Raw genomic sequence first — 26,231 nt, forward strand, 5'->3', positions numbered from 1 at the left:
CTGCTCTTTCTTTCTGGGCTCTGCTCTCTGCCCTGTGACCTCCTCATTCACCCAGATTCCTGGGCCAGGCTTTTTTCTCATCTACTGCAGCTGGTGCGGGGTGGGCCTGCTTGGGAATTGGGCTGGCACTGGGGATGGCTCTGGCTTTTGTCAACATCCTGGGTTTGAGGGTCATGGAACACAGTTGTGGGTTCCCTGAAAGGTACAGGGGCTTGAGGGGGATAAGGGAGTCTTGGGGCATTCAGGAAGGGCATACTGACCCTGGAAGCTGTAGATTAAAGGAGCTAAGCACGTCTAGCCCTCTGCTTGGGCCATCCCACTCCCCCATCCTTCATGGCCTCTGTCCTCTGAGAAAAGGCTCCCTCGGCCAAAGTTGTCTTATCAGTTGCTTGGGAACAAAGCAGAAAGAAGGACCAGCTCACACTCGTGCTCCTCCCACCAGCTCCACAGAAACTAGAAAGGGAGCAAAGCCAGACCCAGCCTGGCACCAGGGTGCAGTCCAGTGGCCTCTGCTGAGGGGTCAGGTTCAGCCAGAGGTAGTAACTGCTGGGGCTTCAGGAAGGGCCTGATCCAGGGGAGTCCAAGGGAGCTCCAGGCCTGGCACATGGGCTGATCAGATGTTTGGGGGTTTAGCGTTTTCTCACCCGGGATCTTTCTAACATTCAGGAACTTGGGAGGTAAGGGAGCAGAGCAAACCCCCAGGGTGGGCCGCTGAATAAACCCCTAAACATCTGCAGACCCCCTGAACCAGGGGTTGGCCAGCCCCACGTAGAACAGGGTGTGTGTGCTGCTCTCAGTGACGACACAGAGAGGGGTATGTCATAAACTCTGGAACGCAGGGACACCCCATGCCCCCACCCTCACAGCTTGGTTCTAAATGACCATAAGAGCATGTTTTGGTGTCTGCCCCAGGCCCAAGGCAGAAGAAAGCCTGGACTCAGGTGGCTCCAGCCTCTGGCTGGCTCAGCATCAGGCACGGAGCACTGGCCAAGAGGAGTACAGCTTGTCCCGAGGGCAGGGCCTGGGCTGAACCTGTGGGCTGACGCAGGGCTGGGGACCGAGTTGTAGAAGCAGCAAGAACAGGCCAGACATACTGCAAAGGCCGCCCTAAAGCTGGGATGCAGCCCAAGCTTTGGTGGCAGAGAGTGGGATGGAGGTCTGACCTGCTCCAAACACCCTCGCACACTGGGCCCCAAACGCGACCATCTCTACAACCCCCCAAACACACGCAGCCAGGGAAGCTCCACCACACACACAGCCCTGATGGCCACAGGTATGACTGCGTGCCCTGTCATAGCCAGCCTCCCCGACACCAATGCCTCCACAGTCCCAGGCTCACAGCCACTCAGAGGTACAGTTATGCAGCTACACATACACTGTGCTGTGTGTCTGCTGTTTATAGTCACAAATGCATCGTACGCACAACTGACTGCTCACAGCCACGCCACCTGTACCTCCGAAGGAGCCCTCACAGGGATACGTACAGCTTACGCAACGCCTTGCACTACATACATCCCAGTCACAGACATACAGTGACACGTGGAGACACAAATATGCAATGAAATGCCTCATTCTTGGTCCTAAGAATTGTGAGCAAAATATAAGCCCCCAGCTCTTGTGCTCTTTCACTCTCTCAAATAAGAGACCTAAACAACATGATTTCCCAGCCTCAGCCCGATGGGCTAAGTTAAACCAGGCAGCCAAGAAAAACTTGCAGAGAGTTGGCTGGGAGATGCTTGCTGCAAACAGCAGAGCTGGTGGGGGAGGCAGGCTGCAGGTCGTGGTGGAGCTAGACAAGAGAAAAGCTGAGCTTCCCCATGGCCTCCGCTCCCGTTCCCTCAGCCAGCCAGCCCCTTGGAACCAAAAGGCCTTTCTCAGTGGGGTTGGGTAAGTTGTGGGGGCAGGAGGGGAGTGGGGAGAGTGCTGACAGAGGGGAAAGTGTCGGGGAAAGGAGGCTTCTGTGGTTTGGAAACAGCAGAACATCCAGCCCCTGCCTCCAAAACCAAAGCAGGCCTGTTCCCATCCCCCACCCACCCACCCGGCTGACCGTCTGGCCAGCCCTCCCCAGGGCAGGCTGCCACTGTCTTCTGGTGGCGTGGTCAGAGTGCCCACAGCCCCAGTGCTTCCCAGAAGCCCTGAAGAGCTCACGGCCTCCCTTCCCTCAACCCCATATCCGAAGGGACATCTCTTCCAGAGACCCTAACCACCCTGAGTCATGCAGCTGCCCGCTGAGGCCATGTCTGTCTGTCTGGGCCTTCTCTTGTCTGGTGCCCCTGGTTGGCATTTGTGGCCCAGGCAAGTGCCTCTTTCTTAGGACACCTGTGAGTTGGAAGGCCGGAGACCCACAAGGCCCATGTCCACATGGAAAGTCCATGCCTCTGCCATCTGAGCCAACTGGGTAGAAACCCAGGAGCTGGGAAGACCTGGTCTGGCTGCCTTGCCCTGCCAGGCAAGAGGGCTCTTGAGTTCTCATCCCTGGAACCTGTGCAGGACAAGCTTCCTAGCCAGGAGTTCTCAGCAGCAGCGCGTGAACTCCTGGACATCTGTGGCTGCTACAGCCCCAGGACCCCCAAGAACCTTTTGCAGGAGCAGCTCAACTTCACCAGCCAGAGCTGATATCCCTGGTTCTGCCCCAAGAGGTCAGGAGAACGCCTAAGCTTACATGGCCCACAGGATTCTGTCTTCCGTGCACCCCAGGAGGCTGCGAAGGCTGGGGCTGGGCCCTGGCGGCCTAGGAGGCTGAGCCCACATGAGATGGTCTAGACCCTGTTCTCTGCCATGAGGCAGGCAGGGCTCCTCTGATCTTCCCACGAGAAAGGCTGTCATTTCTCCCTGCAAATACAACCTTGCCTAGGAAAACCTTAATGATGGCTTCCTGCTCGAACCACAGACTTTAAAAATAGCCCAGCTGAACAAAGGCAAAATGTGGAGCCCAGGCCTCGCCTCATCCTAACCTCAGAATCCTGGATTCCCGGAGCGTGGCGCTGCCCCTCTGGCCGCCACTAGGCCAGGATTTGCCATGCCTCACTGGAAAATGGAGCAGAACCAGGAGCAGGCAGGAGAGTGGAGAGTTGGACTGTGGAGGCCTGAACTTCTCAAAGGGCCGAGTCAGAATCTGGCTGGGCAGGGTTCTCAGGCCGCCTTGGCAGCAGTCCGAAGCATGGTTGGGTTGGAATCTGAAACGCTCCAGAGTAAGGCCCTCCCTGAGTTGATGCTGACCAAGTTCTGCAGCAGAGAAGGGTGTGCTGAAGAATCCTGCAGGCTCCATGGGTCATCACCCACCTTCTGCTTTTGGGCAGCAATCTGCATTTGGCTAGTAGCCCATCAGTTCCATTCTTGCAGCCCGGCCAGGCAGCCACAACCACCCCAAAGGGAACTGCTATCTCGGCTCAACACAGGGCTGCAGACAGGACCTGATAATCCAGGGGAGAGTGGACAGATGGCCCTCCTGCAGCTGGGGGTTGGGGTGCTGCTGCCTGCCACCCCCAAGACAGCCAGTCTCAGGCAGGCTGCCCGGCAGCATCCAGCCGAGGAATCCAGGGGGTGGCTGTCACAGCCGGGAGCTGTGAGAGGTGGGTGTCCCAGAGGCCAGAGGCCAGCAGTCTGCACCAGCATCCTGCTGTTTTGAGCTCACAGCGCTTCCCATCAGTACCCTTGCTCAGTACCCTTGCTCAGTCTTGCCTGGTCATGATGCAGTCAACAGTCTCCCACTGTTTGCCAGGCACTGTCTCGACCCCGGGGGAGCTCCCAGGCCAGAGAGGACAACATGGGCTCAGGGTGACCCTCCAGACGGGCATGGCCAGACTGCTGCTGCTTCCTCCTCCTGTCTTAACTCCTTGTTCCCCCAGAGGGTGAGGTGGGGGTGTGTTCCACCCCAAGCAGACCTCTACAGAGGGTGTCAGCCAGGAGGCAGGGACTCCTGAGCCAGCCAGCTAGAAGCAGAGCCAGGGAGTACTCAGCTCTGGGGTCTACCTATGAGGGGTTTCCTGTGACAGGCAGAGCTGGACCTCAGCAGGCATGGAAGAAACACCCTCCTGAAAGCCAGATCAAGGACCCAAGAGGGTGGCATGCAGGCCTCCTGCCAGGAGGGAGGCTGAGAGAAACCAGGGGAGACAGCGTGGTGCCCCTCTCCCCCCACACCTGCCCTCCCAAGCCTTCCTGAGAGTCTGCAAGGCACTTCTTCCCCAGCGCCTAAGGAAGACCTTGAGCAAGACCCTGAAGTGACATCCTTGGAAATAACAGCAGGCTGCCCTCCAGAGGAGCTGTGCCTTGGCTGCGTGCTTGGCACAGCATGTCCTGCAGAAGCCACTTGGGTAAACCGGACCAGTAAGGGCCCCGAGGTGCTGCCTAATTGTGCTGTGCTGGGTGTTCCCACGCTCATTTGGCCATCGAACCCTTGTCTTCACAAAACACACATAACCGTTCCCATGAGACTTGGGTTCCGTGGACTCCTCTTGGGAGATTACGTGACCAGGTGTTCATGGATAAGCTGGGTGCTCAGGGAAGGCTTCACCAAGGAGGTATCCCTAGAGCTTCTGCAGGTCAGACAGAGGAAGGATGCAAGCAAGAGGCTGAGCTGGGGGCAGGGCTAGGAAAGTCTGTCTGGGACACAGATGGAAACAGCACATTTCAAGGAGAGGTGGTGTGCCATGGGGCCACAGGCATGCGAGGACACCTCAGGAGGGGTTGGCTTCTCCTAATCCTGCCCTCAGCCCAGCAAGCTTCTGCAGCCCTGTGGACTGCACGGTCCCGGCAGCCTTGCTGCCATTATCAGGCTAGGAGAGCCAACTCCTTGCTCCCAGGGCCTTGCCTGGCAACCTGAGTCCTGGCAGGCTTTGGCATACACTGGGAACAGCAGTAACCCCCTACTGCCATGGTCTCCCTGCTGCCACATCTGGGGCCTGGTCCTTCCCTCCCCTGGAAAAGCCAGAGCCAACTCAGTGCGCCTTGGCAAGCTGCTGAGCAACGGCCAGGCCAGGGCAGGAGGAGGGGACAGGAAGCAGGACCTCCACCCTGACATCACATAATCTTGCTTTCTTGCTCCCACCCCCAGAGGAGAAGTATGTCACCGTGCAGCCTTACGCCAGCCAAAGCAAGGACGAGATTGGCTTTGAGAAGGGCGTCACGGTGGAGGTGATCCGGAAGAATCTGGAAGGCTGGTGGTATATCAGGTAGGGAACATTTGGATGAAAGAGGTGCCTCTCACCCACCCGGGCCCTGGGCAAAGTGCAAAGTGGCTGTGGCCACTTGATGGCAGGTAGATACTGACAGCCTTGTGCCCATGGCACAGGGCTGGCTGCTCCACCTCTGCTCAGCTGAACAGCTCAACCAGAGAGTGCTCATCTTGCACATTTTCTCCCGGGACACACAAAGCAGGGCTTGAGCCATAGCCAGCGGGGCACAGAGGCCCCGGCTCAGCTTGCAGGCTGTGGTGCAATCCCTTCCCACGCATCTGCCAAGAGTTGAGCACATCTGAATTTCGTTTTGTGTGTCCGGCCTTGGCTGCCTGGAGCACTGGCGTCCGCAGGCCTTGCTGAGGTCCCAGCAGGCGGCCTCTGCTGCCCAGGCTCAGCACCCAGAGAGGTAGGCTGTGGGGCAGGGGTGGGCACAGATGCAGGCCTCTTGCAGCAGCCATGTCCCTGGTGGATAGGGACTGGCCGTCCAAACTGCAGGGATGGTTGCAAGGGCTGGAGCAGAAGTCAGGCCTCAGCTCAGGCCATCAGAGGCTTCTTCCTTCTCTTGCTCCTCCCTCTCCCAGGCCTAATCATAGTTCCCAGCCTAGAATCCTATTTAAGGGTGTGGGTAGGGAAGTGGGGTCTTTCCTGATCTTCTGGGAGCCAACAATCCTATTGATTTCACTCACCATTGCCCTGTCAGGACCCTTGCTCTCAGGAAATGCTTTTGGCATCCTTGGAACTGGCTCAGCTGTGATGACTGCCCACCTTCTGTCTTCTCTGCCACTTACCCAGCTGACAGAGATAGTTCCATATCCATGGGCTCTGGGGACCCCAGACCTATCGTGGGCAGGACATGCATTCTAGGTGGTTTCCCAGAGGGGACGGGATTGCGCAGTGGCATCACCATGCCCCAGGCAATGCGAGTACTCATGCGACAGTTACTCAGAACATGGTACAACGTGATGGCTTTAAAGCCTAGTCCGTGCTGAGGTCAGTGGACATATGGAGATAGCACCGTAGTGTGACCTGATGGAACATGGCTCCATCACACTCGCCACCCCCGCTGCCCCTACCCCGCCTCACCCCCAGAGCCCTGGTATGTATCAATCAGGAGGGCTGAGACGTCCCTTTCTGTCCCATTGGGTGGGATGGGACTGTGCATCTGGACATGTGTTGTCGAAAGCCACTGCCCCTAGACTTTTATGTTCTCTAAGCAATGGAAACTAGAGCCAACCCAGTAATCTGCCAGCCACGAGTCTCACATGAGAAAGCCAGGAAAGATTCTGGCAGGCTGGTGGCCTAGCTCACTTGCCTGGTGCTTATCTACAAGGCTGCTTCATTTTTTTTTTTTTTTTTTTTTTTTTTTTAAGTTTTCTAAAATAACCAACAAAGTCACTCTGAGCTCTTCTAGTCCATTCCTGTCCCCATGGCCTCGTGTTACAGCCAGCAGGAGCTTGGACTGAGAAAACCCTGCTGAAAGGATTCCACCTTAAGAAGGCTGCCAGACACCCCCTTAAATATGCCATTTCCCAACATTCCAGGCTCTGCGTTGATCCTCATTTCCTTTCTTCTCCTCCCCACAGCCCTACACACACATTCTCTCTCTCTCTCTCTCTCTCTCTCTCGCTCACTTGCTCACTCTCCATCGCGCCCTTTCCAGCTTGCTTCCCTCTGGAGTCATTTCGTTCTCCAGAGCTGGAAAGCAGATGTGAGCAGAGCTGGACCCAGACACACACAGCCATTCCTGATTCCCTCGCGTTTCTTCTCCTGAAATCTGATTTTACCCATGTAGCACTGAAGAAACGCAAATAGGAGCACTCGGGGCCCTAAGCAGGCCTGACCGTCACCTCATGAGCCCCCTCTCCCCATAGCTCTACAGTGTCCATGTAGAAGAACCATCAGCGAGGGCCAGTGGGCTCATCTTTGTCTCTTCTCCAAGATGCAAGAGCACCAGGCTGTGGGCCAGATGCTGCTAAGAGCTCGCTGTGTGACCCTCTGCTGCCTGCTTTGCTTTTCTGAGCCACGGCTGTTGGCTCACATGAATGTTAGGTATTTTTACTAGATGCTCCCATCCACCCTTAAAATTCTGTGCTTCTGTTTGCACTCATTTGCACTCAAGACAGGCCCCTGACTCTCACCCACGTGTAAACGCTCCTCAGCCTCCCAAGCCCTGGGAAGCCAAGCTTGGGTCAGGCTGCCTGCACATTTGTGTCATGAATGTAAGAAGCCACCTCCTGCCTGCACTTTTTCCGCAAAGCTCAGACATGTCGATAGGAACTTCAGCTTTCATATTCCTTTTCTCCCACCTAATGAGTGTCCAAGAACAAGGTCAGATCAGGGAGACAGGGAGGTTTTCAGACATCTGGCATGGAGGAGCCATTCCAAAGAGCCAGATGTGTTCTAGAGAGCAGATGGGGACATTGCAACCCAGACCTGAGGGTATTGGCCAACAACTACTGGACCAGGAAGTGAAGTCCCCATGGGTTTGGGTGAAAACTCAACACCATGGGGAAAAAAGGAAAAGCTTGTTTTCAGAAATCATCGAATCACCAGAAATTAAGTCAGCCCTATGATTTGCCTTTGGCCTTTGTTTATGAGCTTTTGGTTTTGTTTCCTTTTGTTTTGTTTTTGTTTTGCTTTGGTTTGCATTTCATCTAGTCATGTGCTTTTGTCTTTTCACTTAACGGTTTCTGCATTTGGAGCCCCACGTAGACTTTCTCAACCTCCAGCAATATGTCAATCTTGTATTTCTTTATTCTGCTATATGGTGTAAAGCCAGTGTCTGTCTTGTTTTTCCTAACTGGGTCATCAGTTTTCCCTAGACCACTTACTATGTTTTTGGAGATAGGGTCTCACTCTGTTGCCCAGAGTGGAGTGCAGTGGCACGATCATAGCTCACTGTAGCTTCAAACTCCTGGCATCAGGCAATCCTCCCACCTTAGACTCCCGAGTACCTGGGACTACAGGTATGCACCATGACACCCAGCTAATTTAAAAAAAAATTTTTTTTTTTTTTGGTAGAGACGAGATCTCACTATGTTGCCCAGGCTGGCCTCAAGTGAGCCTCCTGCCCCAGCCTCCCAAAGTGCTGGAATTACAGGTGTGAGCCACCTCGCCCAGTCCCCAATCATTTATTGAATAATGCATCCTTGTTCCACTACATTAAATTGAGCCTGGCTTCCGAACGTGGTCTGTGACAGTCTGTAGAGGATCCACCTACTGTCCCTGCAGCGGCACCACAGCTCTCCCATTCAGTCAGCCTTCTTTGGAGACATCTTAGTTGATCTCAATGTGTCTGTCCTTCTGGATACATTTTTAACAGTGACTCTATCCCTACATCTTGCAGAAGAGAGACAAACTGAGCTCCAGGGAAGGGACTTGTGCGGGGTGCCATAGACTAGAACTCAGACTGCCTGACTCTCACCTGTGGAATCAATTCCCTCTCTAATCCCTCTTCTTCCTACAGGGGATTTAACTCTACATACCAAATCCACACCTTCTCATTTCTTACCTCTCCAGTTCTCCTCAACTGATTGGGAAGTAGCAGGCCATTATGAAGTCCTCCTTTGGGGCAACCCAAAAGTTGATAGATCTCATCCCAAGCTCCCACGTTTGCCTGACTTTGCAGAGAGTGAGAGCCCACCCCAAGAGAGATCAGGCAAAGAAAAAGGAGCGCGGTGGGGGCAGGCAGTGGGAACTGGTGTTCTGGGTCTTTTCCACCTACCCTCGGTGCCATTTCTCTCCAGAGCCGTGGGATTGCCAAGCCTTGCAGAACATGGTAAGGAAGGCTCCGCTGGGCAAGGCCAAATGGATCCTAGGGTCTGGGAGTGGGTGTGAGGTCATCCTGCTCCTCCCCACAGATACCTGGGCAAAGAGGGCTGGGCGCCAGCATCCTACCTGAAGAAGGCCAAGGACGACCTGCCAACCCGGAAGAAGAACCTGGCCGGCCCAGTGGAGATCATCGGGAACATCATGGAGATCAGCAACCTGCTGAACAAGAAGGCGTCTGGGGACAAGGAAACCCCACCAGCCGAAGGCGAAGGCCACGAGGCCCCCATCACCAAGAAGGAGATCAGCCTGCCCATCCTCTGTAATGCCTCCAATGGCAGCGCCGTGGGCATCCCTGACAGGACTGTCTCCAGGTTGGCCCAGGGCTCTCCAGCTGTGGCCAGGATTGCCCCTCAGCGGGCCCAGATCAGTAAGAGACTCTCTCACCTGGGTCCTCACTGTAAAGCTCCTTAGAGAATGAGCATGGGTGCATGGAAGTGGGTTGGGGGGAGGGTGCAGGACCCCCATGGCATTTTCCTCCTGGGCTACAGACTGGCCTTTGACCCGCACTCTGTCAAAATGTGTCATGCTCATCACAGGAGTAGGAAGGCAGAGGAGTATGATGACTCAGGGGCTCCCATCTGCTCCACAGAAGCTAAGTCACATGAGGATGTGGGTGATAGCGTTCCCCGCTTCTCTACTGGAGAGCCACCAGTGGTTACTCTGCAGATACACGTGTTCCAAGAACAAGAAACATATCTTTTCCTTATAGTAAACGCTTTATAAGTCTAGATAGATGATATGTAGCTGACTTTTTAAAAAAAATCAAAAAGACACATTTCCCTAGGCTATTGAATGTGGGCACTATATGCACGGCTGCTCTGGAGTGACAGTCTAGAGAAACCTCTTTCTGGGCCTTAGCAGCTCCTTCCCCATGGCTTTACCACTCTGCACAGGCAGTTTCAACAGGGTGTTCTTCAAGAATCACCTTTGTTCCTATAGGAGACTCCGGGCAATCTGGCACCCTCCATCTCTGGCCCAATATTCCCTTTTGTCGTGTCTGAAAACTTCTGTGTTATAGGAGCCTAGCTTTTGTTTGTGTCCAGCCATTTTTAAAATCTGGAGGAAAGCTGTTCTTTAGTTTTGCTCCACTAGGTTAAGTTCGCTCTCATGCCCGAAATCTTTTAGGCAACCAACTGGAAACAGTTATTGGGCACTGCCCCCGCTGGGCACTGTGCTAGCTTCTATGGATTCAATAGCGAGCAAAAAAGAGACATGGTCTGTGCTCCTAACATTTAAAATCTGATAAAGCTATACACCTTTTACCCTGAAAAATGCCCACATATCTGCACATTTTGAAAAGTGCCCATAATTGTAGAGGGTTCATAGATTCCCCTGGCAGCACAGCCAAGGTAAAGGTCTACAGTTTCCCCTTGAAGAAGCCCAACTATAGTGCCCATAGTAACTTAGAGCGTCAAGTCCTTCATGAAGGCTGAGCAAAAGCATGAACTTGCAAGGATCCGGAGTTAGTTTCACCTAAGGCAGGCAGGTATAGGCACCGTTGCCCATTGTCTGACTGGGATTACTGAAGCCATGTCTCTTCTAGGCTCCCCAAACCTACGGACAAGACCTCCACCACGCAGGGAATCCAGCCTGGTATGTGTACTGAATTTCTCCTCGCTTTCCTTCCTATTCTGTGGATGCACTATAGCCGCCTGATCAACTATCTTGCTGCAGAGCCTTTTGATCCAGGGGTTTTCCAGGGCCTTGCTGGGGCTTCTAGTTTTGTGGAGCTGGGGGCAGGGAGGGAAGCCTGCAGATACCAGCCTTCCTGGGGGCCTGGCTGGACAGTTTATAATCGGAAACATACTGCACTCCAAAGCTAAATAAATCCATCCCTCCCACTGCATTGGCAGACATAAACATTTAGACTGCCCGGCAAAAGTGTCCAGCCGGGGCATTGCCAGGGGCTGGAAATGGGGCTGCTGTCCATGCTAGCCTGGATGCCTTTCAGCTTTCCCTGGTCAGGAATGCCCAGTGGAGGTGGTGGATGTCAGAGTCTGGGAGGGCAGAGGGCAGATCAGTGAGCGTCTTCCAGGGAGGAGTGTGAGTGACCAGGACTGGCTCATGCCCAAGCTTCGAGAGGTTAACACTGCCAGGGTCCCTGGCCCACGTGGATAGGGTTTCCTGGTGTCCAGACCCTCATGCAGGCAGATATGCAATCAAGGGCCGGGGCTTGGGTGCCTGCAATGCTGGTGGCAGGCCAAGAGCCCTGGAACAAAGAACCGTTAGTAGGTGCAGGGGGATGTAGTGGAAAGAGTGGGTCTTCAAGAGCGCCAGGCATGGATTCCTGTTCCACTGCTGACACTGAGAGGCAGAGAGACTGTAGGTAAGTCACTTGCCCTCCACAAGTTTCAGTGCCCTTATTTATCAGGCGGGACAGTACTAGCCATCTCCTCGGGCTGCTAAGTGTGAAATGAGAGGATGTCTGTGGAGGGTTAGCCATCGGGCTTCCGTTTCCTATGTCCCCTCTGGCCTGCTTGGTAGTACTACCTGGTGCACTGGGTTAAGGAGGATTCTGAAGTCACATCTGGGCTGAGCAGCAAGAGTTACCGTGGTCAGTGACATCGGCCTTGGCTAGGGGGCATCAGTCTGTGGAAGAGTAGGCCCTCCTTAAAAATACAGTTTTTAAAGATTTCATCCCTGGAAATGAGACCCTCCTTGTCCTGGCCATGGGGCCCACTGGGGTTTCTCTTTTTCCCCTTGCGTTTTATATGCCCAAACACTGTATTCTCCCTCCCTATCATCTCTTCTAGTCACGGCTAATTATTTTCAGGCAGACTTGATTTTGGCAAGAATGGGGTAATTCCTTCCACACTTACCAAATGCAGGGATTGCTGAGGCAGGGCTGCTGTTTCCAGTTAGGTCCAGCTGAATCCCACCTGGCCAGAGATGTGGCCTGTGCTGTGTCTACGCCGTATCTGTGCACATGCACGGCTGCACAGCCAGGCCCTGGGGCCAGGAAGGGTGGCAGATTCTCACCCGATCCCTCAAACCAGCTTCCTCCCAGCCCTCACTCACTCTGACCCAGCTCAGTTTCAACTGGCAGGGTTAGGACATGCAGAGTCTTGAAGGATGAGGAAGGCTGGGAAGAAGAGTTCAGGAGGAGTGCTAAGCTCCCGCTTCTATTTATTGAGATCTCTCTCTGCCCCTGGCCAAGCCCAAAGTGTTGCACATTATCTCAGGGATCCTCTTCATGATGCTGGTATTAGCTCCATTTTACAGATGAGAGAACTGAAGTTCAGAGAGGTCAGGGGCTTTGCCCAGGGCCACCCAGCTGGCGAATTGCTGGGATTGGAATCCAGGGCCAAGGTTAAGATCTTTCCAGGTCTTCCTACTACACCAAGCTGCTTCTCATCCCCTCGTCCCTCCCACCTTTTTTTTTTTTTTCCAATTGATTTATTTGAACCCCTTTGCATGAGGGAGGACATAAATAGCAGGGTACAAAGTCTATTTTAGCTGAGTAGAGACGAGACCATTGAAGCAAAAATGTATAATACCCAAGGACAAGGGGTTGTCCATTTGGTTTCCTAGTGAGTGCTCAGTGCCTTAGAGCAGTGTCTGGCACCCAGTAGATGCACAACACACAGTTGTTAAACGAATGGGTGAAGCTCACAAACCATGGGCAAAGGCCAGCTTCTAAATGTCCTTGAATGTCATGCTTAGATGCTGCTGTGCCAGTGTCTGAAAAGCGTTGAGTATCTCCAGTGGGTTCTGCCCTGCCCACAGAATATTGCGAGTTTTATTTAGTGCCTATCTGGCCTCGTCATGATGACCAGCTAAAGACTTTGCTCAGCCAACTGTACTGCCGCGTTACACACCTACCCCAGACTAGAGACCACTGTGCTCTTCACCCTGCCTGTGCTGCCAAAGTCCCAGCTGCAGCCCTCGCCCCTAGACTCCAGGACAGTGGCTTTTCGTCCTCTCCCACAGCAATGTGTAAGGGCTTTTTTAGAATGATTTCTCTCATTTTATTTTTTAAATTCATTTTAAATTCAGAGACACTGTCACTCAGGCTGGACTGCAGTGGTCTGATCGTGGCTCACTGCAGCCTCGAGCCCCTGGGCTCAACCTATCTTCCTGCCTCAGCCTCCTGAGTAGCTGGGACCACAGGTGCATAGCACCATGCCCACCTCATTGTTTTGTTCGTTTTGTTTTTAGAGATGGGTCTGTTTGCCTATGCTGGTCTCAAAACTCCTGGCCTCAAGCAGTCCTCCCACCTGGGCTTCCCAAAAGCACTAGGATTACAGGAGATTTCTCTTTTTTTCATTTTGTGACTCAGCTATTGAGGCATCTGAAAACTTGACCTCCAGAGATGTAAGATTAAAAATTCCTGTCTTAAAAATGAGCATTCTGTGCTGGGCATGGTGGCTTATGATGTAATCCTAGCACTTCGGGAGGCTGAGGCAGGAGGATTGCTTGAGCCCAGGAGTATGAGACCAGCCTAAGCAACATTGCAAAGCACTAGCTCTACTTTTGTGTCTCTTTTTTTTTTTTTTTTTTTTTTAAGCAAATTCCTCCAGATCCTGAGAGAGGCCATCTCTACCAAAAAAAAAAAAAAAAAAAAAAAAAGGTCTGGTGATATGTGCCTATAGTCCCAGCTACTGGGCAGGCTGAGGTGGGAGAATCACTCAAGCCCAGGAGATGGAGGCTGCAGTGAGCTCTGATTACTCCACTGCACTCTAGCCTGGGTCCCAAAGCAAGATCCCGTCTCAGAGTGATGATGATGATCACAGTAATAGTAATGTGAGCATTTTGATAGCTCAGGCAAGCCTCCCGTGAATCCTGAGTATGAGAAGGCCTCATCAGAGCAGTCCTCTGGGGGTATACCCCGAGACTCTGGTGATAGATATGCACTTAGGCTAGCTGGTGTAAACGGCCATCTGCACCTCCTGGGGACTGAGTGGGGGGGACCAACACTTGGCCATGTTACTCTTCTGATTTGGGCGGGTTTTGCCCGCTGTGTGTTCTTCAACCTTAGGGGTTCCAACTGCCAAAGCCACCAGAGCCCCCTTCTGTTGAGGTGGAGTACTACACCATTGCCGAATTCCAGTCGTGCATTTCCGATGGCATCAGCTTTCGGGGTGGACAAAAGGCAGAGGTAAGCCTCCGGCCGTGAGGCCAAGGGTTTTAACTCATCATGGCAGAACTGCATTTCCCATTTAGACCTTGCTAGTAAGACTCCTGAGGGGCAGCCAGGAAAGGTACAGCAACGAGCACCCCAAGGATGAGCATCTGCCTGGCGCCAGCCAGTGCCACAGCCTGGACTAGATCCCAGCTCTCATGCTCCACTCTGAGCTCACAGGGCTCGTCTCACAGCGACACTTCCCAGAGCATGTGTGGGAGCTTGTGACGGGGGCCTCAAAACAAAGGGCTTCTGTGGTCAAATAAGCTTCCAGAACAGTGGATTAAACATCCAGCCTGTTTGTTGTTTTAATTGCAGGGCTTCCCAGAGCCTAGGATACAAGGATGTCACTGGGAGTGTCATCTACAAGGGGACTAGAATAGGCAGCACTACCCTACACGTTTTTCTCCCAGGAACACCTCGGAGCCAGGATCCTGCAGAGCCCCAGCAGGAAATGTGGTCAGGAGGATGTGGACCAGGCAGGTGGAATGAGATACTGGGGACCCGGGCTCTGGCCGAGTCATACCACATGACCCCTGGCCTTTGATGCAGTCACTTCTCCCGCCCCCACCCCCAACTTCAAGCATTTCTCTCTGCAAACAGGGTGATAGATCCTGGGACAGGCCCTCCCGGCCCGTCTTCCAGCATTCAGGCCACTGTATTTTGTGGCTGGTGCCGAGCATGGTATTCCCAGCGGAAGAGAAGAGCTGTAACTCAGTCAATTCTCTCAGTGACTTTGTGTAGTAATGGAGTTAACCCCAACTAGTACAAGTGATGTACTGGCAGATTCACTGGGCAGTCTCTGCCTCTAAAGCAGTGACGTTCCCAATGTGAATGTTTTAAATCACATGCCTGGAACTTGGAACTAAATTTCCAAGAAAAATCATCCTCTCGGTGCTGAGGTTTCCAGGAGAGTCTGTAAAGAGCATAATGTGGCAGAAATATCAGGTTCAAGGTGTGTTGAACTGTAGGTCCAGGGCTGGGGCAGGGTGAAGGACAGGATGAAGGACCCAAAGAAGGAGCAAGTCTTTCTCTTTCGGTGGAGCACAGAGGACTGCTCTCTTGCCTTTGCGTTCTCCATCCTTCCCTCCCTCCTCGGCCTCTTCTCATGGTGCCAGTGTTTGCACGCTACCCCTCCCCACCCCAGGATCTCTCCCTCCAGGAGTGTCCCACAGTCCCCAGTTACCTGCCCTTTACGTTCCCCAGTCCAAATGGACCCCAGCACAACCAGCAGCCACACTCTTGGCCACTGGTTGATCTCAAAAGTTAAGGAAGAAGCCCCTTAAACCAGTTTATACTAACATGGAAATTACCGAAGGTCCCCTACACTTCCCACAGTGTAACCATCCCAGTGGTGGTCACTAGGAAGAGGCTCTGCAGAGAGGCCCTGGCCTCGGGCCCCTACCTTCCAGTTGCTTCATCTGCATCTTCCCATTCTCTTCTGACCCTGGAGACCCTTCTAAGGGCCTCCCAGGACGGACCTAGCAACATCGAGGGTACGAGGAGGGAAGGGGCAGCAGAAGGGCAGTGTTTCATTCATACGTGTCCTTAGTGAGTCTACCGGCAGCACCGTGGGGACTGGCAACAGTGCAGTTTAGCGGAAAGAGTGGCCAGCTCAACCCGGGTGTTAACACAGATGTGGAGGACCAGGGAGGTAACTTGGCAAGGGGAACCCCCCCAACCAGGAGATGCTAGAGACCTAGGTTTGAATTCTGGTGCATTACTTACTATGTTGGGTCTTGGGCCACTGACTTGGTGGCTCAGTTTATTATCTGTAAAATGGAGATAATGCATCTCCAGGCCAAAGTATGACAGTCCTACTTTGGAATGTCATAGGGTCCCAGATCCTCCCACCTCACTGGCTCGTGTGCACTCATCCCCTAGGTCATTGATAAGAACTCAGGTGGCTGGTGGTACGTGCAGATCGGTGAGAAGGAGGGCTGGGCCCCCGCATCATACATCGATAAGCGCAAGAAGCCCAACCTGAGCCGCCGTACAAGCACGCTGACCCGGCCCAAGGTCCCCCCGCCAGCACCCCCCAGCAAGCCCAGGGAGGCCGAGGAGGGCCCGCCGGGGGCCGGTGAGAGCCAGGACTCCCCGCGGAAGCTCAAGTATGAGGAGCCTGAGTATGACATCCCTGCATTTGGCTTTGACTCGGAGCCCGAGCTGAGTGAGGAGCCCGTGGAGGACAGAGCCTCAGGGGACAGGCGGCCTGCCCAGCCCTGCCGGCCGTCGCCGGCCTCTTCTCTGCAGCGGGCCCGCTTCAAAGTGGGTGAGTCTTCAGAGGACGTGGCCCTGGAAGAGGAGACCATCTATGAGAATGAGGGCTTCCAGCCGTATGCAGAGGATACCCTGTCAGCCAGAGGCTCCTCTGGGGACAGTGACTCCCCAGGCAGCTCCTCACTGTCCCTGGTCAGGAAAAACTCCCCCAAATCAGGCTCCCCCAAGTCATCGTCACTCCTAAAGCTCAAGGCAGAGAAGAATGCCCAGGCAGAACTGGGGAAGAACCACTCCTCAGCCTCCTTTTCCTCCTCCATCACCATCAATACCACCTGCTGTTCCTCCTCTTCCTCCTCCTCTTCTTCCTTGTCCAAAACCAGTGGCGACCTGAAGCCCCGCTCTGCTTCAGACGCGGGCATCCGTGGCACTCCTAAGGTCAAGGCAAAGAAGGATGCTGATGCGAAAGCTGGGCTGACCCCCTGTGCCCGGGCCAAGCCATCAGTCCGGCCCAAGCCGTTCCTGAACCGAGCAGAGTCGCAGAGCCAAGAGAAGATGGACATCAGCACTTTACGGCGCCAGCTGAGACCCACAGGCCAGCTCCGCGGCGGTCTCAAGGGCTCCAAGAGTGAGGATTCGGAGCTGCCCCCGCAGACAGCCTCCGAGGCTCCCAGTGAGGGGAGGAGAGGCTCATCCGACCTTATCACCCTCCCAGCCGCCACTCCCCCGTGCCCCACCAAGAAGGAATGGGAAGGGCCAGCCACCTCATACGTGACATGCAGTGCTTACCAGAAGGTCCAGGACTCGGAGATCAGCTTCCCCGCAGGCGTGGAGGTGCAGGTGCTGGAGAAGCAGGAGAGCGGGTGGTGGTACGTGAAGTTTGGGGAGCTGGAGGGCTGGGCCCCTTCCCACTATTTGGTGCTGGATGAAAACGAGCAACCCGACCCTTCTGGCAAAGAGCCAGATGCAGGGCCCACCAAGGACAGGCAGAATGAAGGCAAGTCAGACAGCCTGGAGAAGATTGAGAGGCGGGTCCAGGCGCTGAACACCGTCAACCAGAGCAAGAGGGCCACGCCCCCCATCCCTTCGAAACCCCCCGGGGGCTTCGGCAAGACCTCAGGCACCCCAGCAGTGAAGATGAGGAATGGCGTGCGGCAGGTGGCGGTCAGGCCCCAGTCAGTGTTTGTGTCTCCGCCGCCCAAGGACAACAACCTGTCCTGCGCCCTGCGGAGGAATGAGTCACTCACAGCCACCGATGGCCTCCGAGGTGTCCGACGGAACTCCTCCTTTAGCACTGCTCGCTCCGCTGCCACCCCAGAGGCCAAGGGCCGCCTGGCCGAACGGGCCGCCAGCCAGGGTTCAGACTCACCCCTGCTGCCCGCCCAGCGCAACGGCATCCCCGTGTCCCCCGTGCGCCCCAAGCCCATTGAGAAGTCTCAGTTCATCCACAATAACCTCAAAGACGTGTACGTCTCTATCGCAGACTACGAGGGGGATGAGGAGACAGCAGGCTTCCAGGAGGGAGTGTCCATGGAGGTTCTGGAGAGGAACCCTAATGGCTGGTGGTACTGCCAGATCCTGGATGGTGTGAAGCCCTTCAAAGGCTGGGTGCCCTCCAACTACCTTGAGAAAAAGAACTAGCAGAGGGCCTGGGCTCCTCCAGCCTTATTGTGCCTCTCTGGCTGCCCACTGGATGAGCGGTGAGACGAACAAAAGGAAAAGGGGAAAAAAGGGAGGGGTGGGGGGTGGACAACATTCAACCCTGCAGAATGGGTGACCTCGAAGATGCCCCGCATCCAGGCTGTCCTACAGCTGGAAGGTAGGGGACGGGGGAGGCCACACTGAGTGAGGAAGGGAATGGACCACGGAGTCCCAGGCCTGGGACCCAGGGCCAAGAAAGCTGAGACCCCCTGTGCACTGTGGGGACTTCACCAGTGGATTACATGCCATTTGGGACAGGCCATGTGGGAGACCCCAGTTGTGCCTTTGCTACAGATCTGGAAAAGACGTGGTCGTGGGGGGCCTCCAGTGTCCTGTCCCTGCTTGGCCTAGTTTTGGTTGCTGGCATCTTGCCACCCCATGGAGCCCTGGCATTGTCCTTATCTGTGTTTGTGAATTGTGCTGGTTTCCTGGGCATTGCCACAGGTGGGTACATTAGAAGCCGCCTCTGGCTTTAGGGCTTGGAGGTGTCTCATGAGCTCAAGCCTGTCCTGGGCAGGCCACTGTCACTGTCAGTTGAAGAAAAAGGAGTTCCCAGGTGCCAGCAAGGACCATGTTTCGTAGCTGTCACTGTCCTGGCCTTGAGAAGAGAGCCCACTCTCCTCGGGGCATCCCCTGGAGGACACAGTACCAGAGTTTACAGAGAGGGTGGGCAAAGCCACCGGTCTCTTCATAATCTGCACAGACTATTTTGAGTATTTCCGGGCGGGCAGTTCCTTTGCATGTTTCGGGAGAAGTCTATTGATTAGGGGCTTATATGTCAGGCCTTTGCGTCTTATTTTAGGGGTTGTTTGGGGGCCTGGGTGGCCGGCCTCACGTGGGAAGGGGATGGTTAGTGGATGGGGTTTCTGTTGTATCTTGTGGGTGGGTGATTTTGCTTTTGTTTTTATTTCACATTCTTCCCCTCCACAAGCCAAAGTCGTTTCATTTGGTTTCCACTGTGTGGACTGTGCTGGAGCTTGCTGCCTGCCAGAAAAATTTGGGGCTAGGCAAGCCCCAGGTCGCAGACATGGTGAAGCGGAGAAGCTGTCCTTCTGGTTCCTGCACAATCTCAGAGGGGCAAAAAACCTCCCCAGGAAAGAGGAGGATGTTCAGGAGCCAGACTTTTGGAGCGAAGGCAGCTCCCAGTCTGCTGGGTGACCACCATTCTGCATGTGTTCCCAGCCGGGCAGGGCTGGAAGCCTTATGTATGAAGCGTGGAGAAGCAGTCATCGCCCCCACTATGAGCAGAGGGGATCCAGCTGGCCCCTTGGGGTCTGACTGGAGCCAGCACTGCCAGTTGCCTTCTCTGGCCTGTTGGCAATGCCACAGGTGCCCAAGACGATGGAGGATCCCTGTGCCAGGAGCCAACCTGGTCTTCCAGGGGGCAGTGCCCCAGTGAAGACAGAAGCGAGAGAATAAAGTTCCCTGTAGGTCCTCGGTCACCTTTGGGTTGTGTTTTTCAATTGTTGACATTTCAGAGGGGACCCTCCAGAAGCCCAGCCGGCTTCTCCCAAGGACTGCCCTTTCCCTGGGAGTGGATTTCCACACGTGCCTTTGATTTCAGACAGATCGGACTTCACAGCCGCCGATTCAGCTGCCAGGGTCCCTGGACTGGGGGGGGGCAGGGGTGGTTTCTATAGAGGAGGAAAGGCCCTCCCTCACCTTGCTCCCCACCCAGGCAGGGCAGATGGGACCCAGCGTCTCAGTGCCTTTGAGACCCACTCCCACCCCTACCACACCCCATCCCAGAGGCCTGGCCTGGGCAACCCCAAGCCCCTGTCCCTCGCCATACACTGATGCCTGGCAGCTAGAGCAAACGGCTCGTGTTCTTTGTCAAAGGCCTGTGGTGAGATTGTTTTGTTTCCTTGTTTTGTATGTTTAAAATTGAAATTAGTTATTTTCTTCTGCTGGACAGTATTAAATAGAGCAGGATATTGAGTTAATCTGCTAGATTGCAGTACTAATGGTAGTGGTTTAGTGTCTTCATATTATTATTTGTACTTATTTGAACAATAATGATAAAGAAGTGGTTCATTATTTTTTAATTAATGCACTTTAAGGTGGAATGGGAAAAACTCAGAGCAAAGTGCATTACTTAAAGATGCAGTATATACTTTTCTCATTTTTAAACAGCACATATTTATTAAGAGAAAAAAGTAATTTATGACTATTTAAAATAAAATTTAAAAGTAGAGTGACTGTCAGGTAAAGAACCTTCCATGTAGCTATCTTCCAGGGGGAGGGCCCCGCAGCCTCGCTCCTCCAATGTCTGCACTGAGCCAGTTCAGTCACTAGTGCGCCAGCCAGGCAAGGAGGGAGTGCAGAGCATGTCTGCCAAGCACAGAGCATCTCAGTCGGACTGGACCGCAGTGCTCCCCAGAGCCTGCCTTTCCTGCCCTTCCTTACCACCTGCACTGCCCCCCACATTCTCCCAGCCCCCAAGGACCACCCCCCTCCATCCCCCGTGCTCTAAGTGATAGAGTCATTAAAAGGCAGGACCGAAGAGACCTCAGAGGTCACACCATCCCATCCCTTCCTTTCACTACGGCCCAAGGACAGGAAATGACTTCTCCAAAATCTCACAGCTAGTTAATGGCAGATCTCCCCACTGCATTAATCCTGTGCTCCTCCTCACCCCCATGGTAGTTTATAGTGTGGTCATGTTTACATTGTGACATCCAGCCCCAAGGATGGCTGGGAGTTGCTCAGGCATCCAGGAAAAGTGGGGAATGCTGCCACCTGGTGACGGCACATAGATTTGGGCAGTAAACGGATTGCATGCCCCAGTCTTCCCACCTCACCCCCCTAACTCACAGCACAAAACCCTGCAAACCCAAAGAGATTAATACTTGAAGCAAGAAGGGTGCATGCCAGTCCTTCTCAGAAATGGCCAGGGGATACCAGGCCTTGTGCCCCTGGACTCCTAGCCCTAGCCAGGGCGAGAGGGCCTTTCCCTAGAGCTACTGAGCTGCTTTGTGATGTTGGAGGATACTGCCGGCAGCAGGCAGAGGAGGGAGGGGGCCTAGGGCTCTGACCCATCTGGAGGAAAACCAGATCGGACTAAAAAAGGAAAAAAAAAATCTCTGCAGTGCCCAAACCTAGTTTCCCATGAGTTGCGATTGAAAATGTGAAATGACACTGTATTGCTGTATACTGCAACTTTAACCATAATGAGCCCTTCTGAGGTCATTATTGAGGTTCATATAATGCCCGAAGATACAGCATTTGGTGCTTCGTTTTCCTTTTCATTTAAAGGCCTTTTTCTTTTATTTCAGGGGGAAAAAAATGTCTTCATTTCCCACCCACCTCATCCCTCTTTGTGACACAGGCCTGGCTATGTTGCCCCTCTCCTCCTCGCTATTCTCACCAGGCCACGGGACTTTGGGGGCAGCGAGAGCGCGCTGGAAAGGGGCAGCAGGTGGGCCCCACGCCCTGTGGTTCCCCCACGCCCAGAGACTAGACGGGCTCTTGCCAGGCCTCAGCCCTGTCTACCCCCAGCCTGGCCCCAACGGTTTCTCTTTCTTCCTCCTTGATTTTCCATCTTGACGAAGGCATTATATAGAATCATTTTAATCACTTTCAGATGTTAGAGCAGCATATTTTACTGGCATTTATATCCATTGCTTTCCTCAGCAAGTCATGTTACTACTTCTATCATCTAAGGAAAAAAGACGAGGGAATTTCCGTCAGGCATTATTTTCATATTACTAGTGTTTGCAGAATAGGTGTAGAACTATTTTAAGTTAGGCCTTGGTTTGGTAGTTGTTTTTAAGGGGAAAAAAGATAAAGTAACCCCTATTTTTCCTGTTATTGTATTTAACTAATATACTATTTCTTTAAGGTTACTCACTTCCTCTCTCCCCTCCAAATACCTTGCATTCTCAATCGAAAATAGAAACAATCTGAGAGACAGGAAAAGTGCAATATTACCAAGATGGATGCCAGGGCTCACTGGGGACAATGGAGGGACAACCAGGGGCGCTCGGAGAGCTAGACGCAAGGAGTGGGGTGCTGAGGGAACCCCAGCTGTAGAACAGGTGGGTGGGTTGATGGAATTTGATCTTGTAGCCTTTTCCTCTCCCCCTTCCTTAGGAAGATGATAGGGGTCCCTGCCAGATCCACCCAGAAGAAAGGGATTCAGGCAGGGGGCCCTTGACCTCTGGGGCCCCAGTCCCTGGAGCAGAATCAGGCCCTCGGGTGCTGTCCCTTGTTTTGATTTCTGTTGTGGTGCAGCCAGCTGCTCAGAGAGACCTGTCCTAAAAATGACTCCAGCAGCCCTCTCTCAGCCCCATATCCTGATGTTTGGGCTGTGATCCTTCTGGTGTATGTTTGAATCTTTCTAAAATTGGGTGCCATCAGTTCAATTTCTAGGCAGGAAGCCTAGAGGTCACCAAGTCTTTTTGGGGGGATGTAAGAACCCTGAGCCACGCACACCCTTGTGAGACACCAATTCCCACAAGCAGGGCCTGGGGCTGAGCCTGGCCCGCCCATTCATCTCAGCGACTTCAGCCTGAGGAGTAAGCCCTGTCTGTGCTCCACACCCAGACAAGACAGTACGAATTCTCCTCCAGGAAGAGTCAGGGGTGTCTAGTCAAGTTTCTCTGCAGACAGAGCTTCCCACAACAGGTAACCAATCTGGCCTCCTTCCTCAGCACCAGTAGAGAAAGCAGAATGAGAAGTTTCCTCTGGGTTCAAGCCCCCAGAGATCTGCCCCTCAAGGTGACAGGCACTTCCCTGTGGCTTCTTCCCCCACCTCCAGTACTGTATGCTTGCTGCTCCAACCCCCTATTTGGTGAATTTCTGCAGACATGGATCTCTGTGCCCAGAGTGGGACTCTGCCCTGTGTGTCTCTCCCTAGATATCCATCTAGCTATTCAGTCTGAGAATCTCAGTGCAGAGCTCTCTGGGAAGAGAACTGTCCACACTGCTAAATAAGATTCCCTCACTTTTTTGAGGGCCATGTGCTGAGTGAGAGAGAGAGAGAGAGAGAGAGAGAGAGCGCATGCGTATGCAAGTGTTGGTAACTTCCCACTTGAACTAAGTAACATGGGGTTAGAGAAAAAAAAAAACAATACCAGGCAAGCTGTCTCCATTGAACAAGTCCTTGGCAATGGGCAGGTCCCAAGGGACTCAGCTTCTGGCAGCAAGTGTGTGCGTCATTCACACACATCATTCTGGCTGGAGAGTGCAATGTGTTTTTTCCTTTTTGTAAGTATTAAGTATTTAGTTGGAAGCTTCACACTGGCATTAACAGGTCTAGCAGAAGCAGCCTACACAGTTGTCCCAAGCTCCAAAATGAAGATGTGCAAAAGAGATGCCATTGGGTGTAGAAACACTGAGTTGGTTCAGTTAGGTCACCCCTGCAGATGTGTCATCAAGCGGGCTGACTTCTGCCCCTCAGCCATGCCATGAGTATGAGAAGCCCCTTATAATAAAAGACCTGCCCGTCCCTTCGTCCTTGTTTCGGAGGGTGAGTCAGGTGGTCGGGGTGAGAACTGCTCACAGTGTGCCCAACAAGACATGCAGGTACATATACGTCTAGTCCCGACTGCAGGGCCAGACCCAGCACTTCTGTAAAGTGTGCAGAGGGCTCTGCTAGACCTTACTGAGTTTCTGGCTAAATCATCATCCCTGTCTGGTGCCATCTCATGTCTCCGTGGTTCCCAAGCTGTATGATCAGAGCCAGTGAGAGGACAGGATCAGTGTCCCATAGCTTTGGGGGAAAACAGTCCCACTGCTAACTTCCCTCTTGCAAACCTGGGTCCCCAGGCCATACGGTGGGCACACTGGTGCTTACAGACTGGGTGGAGGGCTTTACGTTCCAAGACCTTGATCCCAGCCTGCCTATAAGGTTGAGCTTAGCATGCAATCCCCCTTCCCCAATCCTTTTTCAGACAGAGTCTCACTCTCCACCCAGGCTGGAGTGTGGTGGCAGAATCTCAGCTCACTGCAACCTCCGCCTTCTGGGTTCAAGCAATTCTTCTGCCTCAGCCTCCCGAGTAGCTGAGATTACAGGTGCCCGCCACCATGCCCAGTTTATTTTTATATTTTTAGTAGAGACAGGGTTTTGCCATATTGGCCAGGATAGTCTCAAACTCCTGACCTTGTGATCTGCCTGCCTCAGCCTCCCAAAGTGCTGGGATTACAGGCATGAGCCACTGCACCCGGCCCAATCCTGTCTTCTTAAATCTCAAGTTCGCACTTGACAATCAGCACCCTCTCTCCTACTCCAGTCCTAGAATTCAGTGGCTTTAGAGAATGGGGTCCCCTGTACTGAAGGGCCCTGCCTTGCTCCCAGTTCCATCCTGACCAATAGGCTGAGCCTCAAGAGGTGAAAGAGAAGGAGAGAGGGAGGAAGAACTATTTAGAGCAAAAGGATGGCTCGAGCATGTTAGAGGCAAGTGAGAGGCACGTTGGTGAGAAGAACGTGTGCATGTTTTTAGCTGGGGCCTACTGTCCCTTCACTAGGGAAAGAGGCTTCCAGAAGAGGATGTCTTCTAGGAAGAAAAGGTGTGTGAAGACTGAAAAGGGGTTTGGAGTTTTGTCTGTTGATTAGAAAGAAGGAAGAAGTCTGCTCTGCGTGTTTCAGGAAGGAGAGAGCAGGTAGAAGGGAGTTTAGTGATTAAGCACCCAAGGGTCCAGCCACAGCAAGTTGGAAAATCCTCCAAATTTGGCCACAGAAGCTGGGTAGGAAAAAAACTGCCACTCATTGGGCCACAAGCTGGGTCCCCATCGTTCTCAATGAATGGTCACTGATTTACTTATCGGAGAGGGGAAGTCACCAGCAACAAACCAATCTTTGAGTTTGCAGACCCTGATTCCAGAATACATGCAACCAGCTCCCGGGTTCTCAGCTGGTTTTGCCCGCTTCCCTTTGACTGTCCAATCCAAAGCTAGCTGCTCAAGTTGTATGACTCAGAGACCGTGACCACAATGGGTCATACAGTAGGCCCCACTTGCACAAACTAGAATCAGAGTTCAGACTCCATTGGGCATGTCTGGGAGGAAGGCAACCTCCTTTGTCATCCTGTTGGTACCAGTCATCTTTAAGTATCTCTGACACCTATGGTGGTCCCGTTGGCTGGGCCTCCCATCTGGTAAGAATTAGACTGGGTATGATAAACAGTCATCCATGGATATACCTGCCATTTTGCAGTGCCTTATAGCCAAGGCATACTCCCCGTAAGAGTTTACTGCAGAGAAAACAGCAAAACAGCCACCCTTCTTCAATTTACAACGCGTTATCTGCAACAGGTTTTCTTTAAATCCAGGACACAGGATGGGAAATGAGTTTCCCTGCCAGGTACTCGGAGGTCTGCAGGAAAGTGACTCCCAGGCAAGGCAGATTTGAGTGATCCCTGAAGCGTGGGCATGTGGCCTGCATGGCTGGGTGGGGACTGGTGGACACCTCTGGAGCTCTGGAATCTTAGGGAATTCCTCATGGAATTCCCCTCCCAGCTCTTAGTGGGCTCTGCGGGGTCAGGGGGACCCTTCTTTCCGGTTTTCCTTCTTTCCTCATCAGCAGAGAAACTGGAGAAAAGGACATTAAACTCAGTGCAGTCACTCCGAGTGCTGAACTATTTCCAGAATCACTGGTGGTGCTAAACTATCTCCATGTTTCTAACATTTTTAATAGTTGGTTTCTTTTATATCTCATCACAAAAATGCAGTGTCCCTGGGGAAGGGATCAGCCCCCTGGCCTGCCACTTCCCAGATGTCCTTTATCACTTTGACAGGACTCTTTGGTCTGCAGAAATGCTCTGTCTTGACATGCTTCTAGACTGTAAAATTTGGGGTTTGTTTTGTATTTTATGTTTACATGCATCTTATATTTCCCTGAAAACTAAATAAAGTTTTGGGCCTTTTTAACTGAACAGAATCACCGTTTAATTCTCCCTGTCACCAGAAAACCCATCCAGCTGAACAGCAAATGTCCCATTATCCCAAATTGCAAGGTGGACTCCAGAATCCCAGGGCCCTCTGAAAGAAAAGATGCTGGAGGGTAGGGTCAGGTAGGTAAGGTCTCACCCTGTCACTGAGGCTGGGGTGCAATGGCATGATCATAGGTCACTGCAACCTCAACCTCCTGGACTCAAGCAAGCCTCTCAGCCACCTGAGTGGTTGATACTATAGGCGCACCACCATGACCAGCTAATTTTTTTTATTATTTGTAAAGACAGATT

At 53.1% G+C, this 26,231-nt stretch overlaps 1 protein-coding gene across 7 annotated transcripts in view; it reads left to right on the top strand.

Annotated features, from left to right (window-relative positions):
* LOC141579866 (SH3 and PX domain-containing protein 2A-like) overlaps positions 1 to 25,927 on the top strand; it is a 267,812-nt gene extending 241,885 nt beyond the window's left edge. For all 7 annotated transcript variants that reach the window (XM_074392497.1, XM_074392499.1, XM_074392495.1 and 4 more), the window contains 5 exons: positions 5,054 to 5,171; positions 9,038 to 9,375; positions 10,552 to 10,601; positions 13,987 to 14,106; positions 16,015 to 25,927. In XM_074392497.1, the coding sequence (XP_074248598.1) occupies positions 5,054 to 5,171; positions 9,038 to 9,375; positions 10,552 to 10,601; positions 13,987 to 14,106; positions 16,015 to 17,988 (2,600 nt within the window). In that variant the 3' untranslated portion in view covers positions 17,989 to 25,927. The remainder of the gene's footprint in view (positions 1 to 5,053; positions 5,172 to 9,037; positions 9,376 to 10,551; positions 10,602 to 13,986; positions 14,107 to 16,014) is intronic.
* The last annotated feature ends 304 nt before the right edge of the window (positions 25,928 to 26,231 follow it).

Source organism: Saimiri boliviensis, assembly GCF_048565385.1.
Source record: "Saimiri boliviensis isolate mSaiBol1 chromosome 12 unlocalized genomic scaffold, mSaiBol1.pri SUPER_12_unloc_1, whole genome shotgun sequence".
Classification (NCBI taxonomy): Eukaryota; Metazoa; Chordata; class Mammalia; order Primates; family Cebidae; genus Saimiri; species Saimiri boliviensis.